The sequence below is a fragment of the Trichoplax adhaerens genome, genomic scaffold, assembly GCF_000150275.1.
Source record: "Trichoplax adhaerens TRIADscaffold_4 genomic scaffold, whole genome shotgun sequence".
NCBI lineage: Eukaryota > Metazoa > Placozoa > Uniplacotomia > Trichoplacea > Trichoplacidae > Trichoplax > Trichoplax adhaerens.
In genome coordinates, this window is record NW_002060946.1 from 6,909,760 (window position 1) to 6,917,602 (window position 7,843).

At 32.3% G+C, this 7,843-nt stretch overlaps 1 protein-coding gene across 1 annotated transcript; it reads right to left on the minus strand.

The window, feature by feature from the left end:
• Nucleotides 1-407: 407 nt before the first annotated feature.
• On the minus strand, nt 408-7,031 carry TRIADDRAFT_55980 (uncharacterized protein; the record flags this gene model as incomplete). Its single annotated transcript, XM_002112152.1, has 13 exons — nt 408-1,692; nt 1,843-2,001; nt 2,169-2,223; nt 2,470-2,682; nt 3,062-3,302; nt 3,428-3,584; nt 3,887-3,989; nt 4,099-4,206; nt 4,307-4,582; nt 5,110-5,391; nt 5,476-5,769; nt 6,214-6,483; nt 6,956-7,031. The coding sequence occupies 13 exons, from the start codon at nt 7,029-7,031 to the stop codon at nt 408-410; spliced, it is 3,519 nt and encodes a 1,172-aa protein (XP_002112188.1).
• Nucleotides 7,032-7,843: the final 812 nt, after the last annotated feature.

Here is a 7,843-nt window from a genome sequence, read left to right on the forward strand (position 1 = left end):
AATAGCGTCAACGTTATTGAATTAATGGAGAGCAAGAATTGTAACTATTTCGAAATCTAAACTTATTCATTGTTGGCATTATTCAATATAGAACGCTTCAACTAGCTGTTATACAGGGTGTTATAAAGTCATTTAATTTAAAATATTTCGGTTTATGATTACATTGTAGATAAATTGTCTATGAATAGTTATATTAATATTAAGATACTACATGTATCAATTTTAATTTATTACTGAGTATAGCAACGTAGAAATAAAAAATCGACCGTCTATTACTTCATGGATCGACAAATTTTTTATAATATAACTTTCAAAATTTAAAACTATCGGTAGGGAATTTCATTCAATTTAAATTTTCAACGAAATTAATATTCAAAATTGATTAGATTATTTACAAGCATTCCTGATCATGTTCTAGTTTCTATACGTTTATAATCATCTGCCTCAGGCGGTGATAACCTACTTCGGCGGGACGTATTATCAATATCAATACTGTCTGTTTGCCTCTCCTCGTTACGTTCATTCTTTTCATCATAATCGCTAATATAATTTCTTTCGCATTCTTGTAACGGAAGATCGGTATCAGGCTCCCCAGTATTCATTAAACTATATTGCCTATTATTTGGGCTTAAAGTGTTAGTATCATGATCTGGTGAAGTTAGAGGTAGTTCATTGGAATAAGCTAATGCTAATTGGCCATGACCTCCAGCTGGCGTTGTAGTTGGCTCAATCGGGCTGCAATCATTATTAGCAGTTTGCATATAGTAAGGATCCGCTGATTCGATAATACGTTGCTGCTGTAATGGTTGTGGATGATGTTGTTGATGATGATGATGATGATGATGAGGATGATAGCTATCCTTAGGTGAAGGTATAGTAACGCGAACGACTTGAGGTGAATTAGAATAGATATGTGCATATTGAGGATGATTATCGCCTTCGTACATGGGACATGTTGCATCAGCGATATAAGATGGATACCGTGGGTGACAATAACTATGATTAGCATTACTGCTGCTAGCACCACCAGCATGACTGCTATTGCAACCATCACAATATTTTCGATGAATAAGTGGATTACTATTAATGGTGGGATGAAAATTACCAAGGTGAAGATGCATTCTTCCATGATCGCTACTTTCAAATTGTCGATCATCATAGATTGCTTGGCGCTCTGGTATATAAACAGGATGAATGCATCGGTCTTCATAATGAATTGTGTCCGTAGGCGATGGAAGTCCACGGTTATCTACTAATCGGTTATTTGTTATATGTGGTTCCTCGAATTCTGATTGATCATCATAATGACGATTTGTTTTAGGTAAATAAGATCGAGGTATTTTATCATTACAACTGGATGAACTACCATCGGTTCGCTTGCGATACTTTTTAGAACGATTGGATTGGTATGAATAATATTCTGAATGTGAATTAGGATCAGTTCGTCGACTATAGCGATTATCTGTTTGGCCATAATTACGATGGCGTCTTCGTCTTGAACGTCGTTTCGATGATCGTCGACGATCAGTTCGGGTATAACCATATTCTCTCGTAATATTCTTAAAAGAATCGGAGTGATCGAATGATTGTTGAGGCTGATTTGTCATCCATTCAGCTACATGAGCAGCTTTTCCTTCACTCTCACTATTCATTCTAGGATGGGCTTCAAATTTTTGTTGCTTGCATAGTTCACTAGATGAAATTGTCGGAATTATGTTACAAGTTGTGTATGCAATCAATTCAATTAACAGCGTGAATTAAAAAAAAGTATTGATATTTCTTCAATACGGAAGCGATATCATATTACTGATTAAGTAGAGTTTTATTTTTCATTTCGCTTACCTTTCTAAGGCTGGGGCAGGTGATTGTTCATTAAGGGAATCTGCATCGACCGTTTTATCGATATTGCTGGAACTGCCATGATTTGATTCAATCAGAGTATTTCTAATGATTGATGTTTCAACGGCTCCATCAGTTTGATATTGAACTACTGCATTTGTCCTAAGTATAAGTAATAATATGAGAATAAATCATATTGTAGGTATAACTATCCTATATTGATACCGTTTCTTGCGTTATACGTAGTATTTTGGAGGTTAAATCTCCTTTATTCCACGCTAATGGTGTAATTAATTTAATTTATTTAGTGGTAACATACTCGTACTAACCTAACAATTTGGATTTCTTCACCGCGTTCGGATTCGTGTTGAAATATACTTGCTCCTATCAAATATATAAGTATATTATCATCTAAATTATAAATTTTTGATGATTATTTCAATATTCTATCATTTTCTCGTCTTTAGAATCATGCAATTTCTGATAATCAACGATTCTAGCATGATGATAATAATACAAGTAAAAGTTGTATATATAAGATAAATGCTTATATCCAGTAAACTACTAGAGTTTATAAATGGAAAATAAGACATTATTCTTTTTGTTACTATACACTTCCTAATGTTTTACCTTTTCTAGATTGGGGTATTCTATGTCTTTTCTTGATAACATGCACAATTAATACGATGGCAGCGATTGTAACTATACCGCATGCTGCAATGACAACGGTAAAAATAACTAAATCATCTTTTGTTAAGGTATCATCATCTATGATAGTTTGTGTTGCTGGATTAGTTTCGCTGTAGATTAGAGGATTCTTGGTACTAACTGTAGGCTGTGTAACTATAAGTAATTTGAAAAAAGATGCAAATAGTTGTTATAATCTATATATGTTATATATCAACAATAGGTTAGATTATATTATATATAACAAGACATTGATAGAATTACAATAATCTAGTCAGGTTTTAATAATATATTAGTACATATTTATTCTATCTTTGGTTAAAAACTACTACTGTAACTATTTAACTAGGTTAAAAATAATCTGGTTTCATTTTAACAATGCATTAGAACACGTTTATGCTATCCTTGGTTGAAAACTACTAGCTACGGGTATTTAACTAGATTAAAAATTTAATCTAGGTAATGCTCTGAATTAGATCGGTGTAAATCGGACTCTAACTTACACACACGAATATTAATTATGAATTAAATTCACCTGAATTTAATTTAATAACGTAGAATAAGCTAAATTTTCCTCTTCCTTGGCCGTTAATTGCTTGCAAAGCTGTAATATACGTATGATTTGGCGATAATCCATAAAGCCGATATTCATAAAGGCCAACATTGTCAAATTTGATGTACTTCATGTTACGCATTGCATAACTCTTGTCATCGATTACCATATAGCATAGTCTATAATGAGTAATTACTTCTTGGGTAATCGTTTGTGGTCTTAGCTGTTGATTAACGGAGGGAAAAAATGGAAATTAGCTTTACACGTAGTAGATGTGTTATGTAATTCCAATGTCCAGCTTAATCTTTAACAGTTTAGACTATTAAAATTACTTATGTAATAACTCACTGTCCAATAGATATCGATGGCCTTGGATTGAATCCAGGATGTATGACTAATATATGGAACCACTACTGGAGGCATAATTCGTTCTATCAATTGAATTTCTGCGCTTTTACTATAATCACTCGTTCTATCATTTTTAAAGTTAGCTCTTATGCCAAACCTGTAATTAAAGAGGATGTTATATCAATTATTGGATATACAAACATTAGTAAGTCTATTGAAATACATAGTTATATGTTTAATATATTTAAAATAAACTTAATACTGATACATTTTGCATTATTCAATTTCTTTGTTATTCAATTATGTTATGTACGATCTTCCAAGTATACAAGATAGACTACTTACACATATCTTTGACCTCCTTTTAAATGTTGGATAGTGAATTGACTTAAATCGGGCGATATATCCTTGATCATATTCTGCCTTAATGATCGACTAAATGAGGAAGTCATATTATACCTAATAGTAAATGATTTGACATAGCGTCTATCGCTGGATGGAAACTTCCATAACATTGTTGCATTAGTCTTGCTTTCTTGCCTTATAAATGTAATTATGGGTACTAGACAGTCAATCAAGACGAGATAATAATGAGAGTTAGTTCATTAATTTATCCATAGCTTCAGTGATAGTAATTAGAATTTATAAAGCGTTAATTTCTTTGTTCATACCAGTATTAATCCAAGGCCATATGGTCAATTGATTGCTAGCTGATTGGCTTGTAGAGGGATTTGTTGTTAATGTTGCAGGAGTAGATGAAGATGGTAGCACTGGACGCCCTAATTCAATTTAACGATATCACAATGTGTTATTGATCAGTTCAGAATATCAATCGCTCGTGTAATAGACATTGAAAAGAAAATAGAAATTTAGCTTTACCTGGCGAAATTTTCAAATAAGTTATAACTTGAGAACTGCCAAATTGGTTGAAAGCAACACATTGATATATAGTTTCATCTCCTTTATTAACGTTACGTATATAGAGATGATTGTAGTTGCTACGAATGCGAGAATTAAAGTCTGTACGAATTAGTTTAACACCATTTTGGAACCATTGCACAGCAGTAACGGCTGATCCAGTTACGGAACAATTTAAATCGATATCAGCACCTACATAAGTTTTGGTTTCTGGAGGTAAGTAGGCTTCAGGTGGAGCTATTGAAGTAAAATTGCCAATAAATTTAAGTTTATTCCAAGCTAAAAGTACATCTACAGTTTCTTCTATCGTCTAACATTATTTGCATACTGGTATGCTGATATTGTAAACGGGAAATAAAGCGATTTTATTTCCTCTAATACTTAAATTTATTTCAAGCTTCTTATAGCGTCGCTAGGTGACCTACAGTAATATCTATTTGTATTTATTAGATTAAAATAAACTTATATTATGCCATATTATTTCCTTTCGCTCAAATATTACTGTTGGATTCTATTAGATACAGGATGAGATATATAATTTAATTTCTAAAATTATAATCTTTAAATTTAGTAACTGATCATTTAGTCTTGATCTATTTAAAGAAGTCCTAATTTACGTGATATTATATTTAAAATTCGATTAGCGACTATTCCCTCGTATTCAGAGCATAGTAATGTGCTGTTGTAATAAGCTAAGAAATAAACTAGGAATAGGCAATGCTAAATAGATTCAATCTATGCATGTACGAGTATAATCTCTGTACCTTCAATAGAAAGTAGCGCAGTTGCTGATGTTGATCCTGCTCTGTTTGTTATTGTACATCGATAATGACCACTGTCCGATAATTGTACACGCTGAATGACAAGATTATCATTTTGAATGAAATAGCGTCCCTGTGGCATTACTCCATCAATTTTTTGCCAATGGACAGCTGCTTCTGGATCAGCTTGTGGGACGCAATCAAGAACAACATCCGTGTTGACTCGAGCAGTAACATCACGAGGTAAAGTAGTAAAAGAGATTGTATTATGTAATTTATTTGTATCTAAAATCGAAAAAATGGAAATTGATTTGAATAAAATCAGCGGAATTAAAAAGAAAGGAAGGAAGGAGAATAGACAATTCTTACTTTGAACAGTCACCAGAGTGCGGAGTGGTCCGCTATTTTTCTCTTGATTTGGTAGTAGAGGATTTTTTGCGAAACATTTATACTTGCCACGATCTTGTCGGGTGACATTGGCAATGAATAATGAACCTGATGAGAGAACTTGAACTCGACTAGATTGGACGACCTCAACACCTTTATTTCGAAATGATATTATAGCTGGTGGATTACTGCTAGGTGGAAAACAAGGTATAGTTAATGGGTGGCCAACAAATGCCATGATTTCGCTCGTCATATTGATAGCAAATTCTCCGATAGCTAGAGTTAAAAAATAGATCGATATGGATTCATTAATCCACCAATATACAATTTTTAATATTAAGCTAGTATAAGCCATGGAAATAGATAGGAATATCTTATTAATATAAATTAGGGACAGTAGAATAAATGATAGTCAATTAGGAATGTACATAATAAGGATGGATTTGAGAATGCTGTTCAATTATGAATGATAGAAATATCAATATTGCTTAGTCTAATATTTATAATCAAATATCTTTCCAGTGATGATTCAGTTCGATACTATTAGAAGTTTTTAATGTACTTCTATGAGATTGGCGATTTTACTGCAGATAATGAAATAACGAACGAAAATTCTACTAATTATCATTCTAAATTAGTTGAAAATGGGTCAAATTTATAATGGGATATTTATTCAATATTTTTAGATTTATAATATATGATGCAATTATGCCAACTTACTTGCCCACTTGATAGCAGCATAGCGGCTAACTATGGTATAATTGTTGCTACTAGCGTGGCATTGGTATTTGCCAATGGTAGATTGATTAACTTGTTGTATCCATAATGAATGATTATTTAAAACTGCTTGACTATTGGTCCATAGTTGATCATTTCTGTACCACTGTACATTGCTTTGTGGATCATTAGCTTGGCAATTAAGTATCACCGAGCTGCCAGAGATAGTTAAAACTTCAGCTAACGGCTCTTCGACAAATTCTAATGGTAGAGCTAAAAAGAAGGCAATCACAATAGATTAGTACTCAAGTCTAGCGTAAAGGTTCATTGGTCAATTTGATCCAATATTTAGATTATAGGGCAATTATATTCTATCTTAGTGAGAATGAAAAGGAATGGGAGACGCAGCGATAGGACTACCAGAAATCCTGTTCATCATCCTAACTATTAGAAACTTCTCTATTTAGAGACGTATAGATAATCTTTTTCTTTTAATACTAAATATGAAATGATTCCTAGGAATACTGTTAGAATATGTATTTTAAAAGTTAAATATGTTTGGTAGCTATCAATTAATCTTAATAGATACGAGACAGCGCAAGGAAAGAAGGAAAAGTTCTCACTTTAAAATCTTCAAAATAATATTAATATTAATAATAAATAATTATGAAATGATTCATGTAAAATCCAATTCCTTAAAAAAATTAGATCTGTATTTTTACAAAAATACAGATTTTAAGCCTACCTGCTAGTGAAGAATGGCAACTGATGATAATCATGATGATGGCATAACAGACGTAAGAAAATGGTCTAATCGCCATTTTATTAGCCATCATAAATAGGCAGATTCAATAATCTTGGCCAAGAAAAAGTTGGTGACGGATACGTTGATGTTGACGAGTCTTTTTCTGTTATTTTAGACCAATGATATAGCTCTAAATAAATAAAATAATAGATTAGACTGCGTAGTCCATCTATTTATGTTTAAAAATTACCGTTATCTCTCTCTTTTGCTGTCTATCTCTATATCAGAAGTCTGCTAGATTAATGGTATCATTTATCATCATAATAAGGTCTAGTATATTTTCTTTCACAAGCTAGACATGAAGAATATTTCCTATTCTTTATGTTATTATTTGTATTTATGTACAGGATAGACAAGGCAGTTTTATACAGCTAGTATGCAAAGCAATATAACCAGACGCTATTGATATAATTTATGAGTAATTATAGGTATCCATGCCAATAATCAATTCAATTCTCTTTTGCATTAATTAAGAATTGTATGATATGACGCCATAGTTGTGATAACTACTCGGCACAGCTATTTGATTTTATGATTTATTAAGTTTTTCTACCAGATTCTTATCGTGCAAATGTAGTATTTCGTCTAGGAATGAAGAAGTGAGATATCTGGCATTACTTTCTTGATAAATAATCGAATAAGGATTTAGATTGATCTCTGTTTTATCAGAGAGGGAGGAGATGTTTTCATTTTTCTGATTATATTATAGGATGAGGATCAAGATGAACTTGGAGAGTGTGGCCTATTTCCCATTTCGAAATAGCCAACTCCAACAAAGACAACGGCTGCCATAAATAGGTTGACTGCTAATTCATATGCAATTACTAT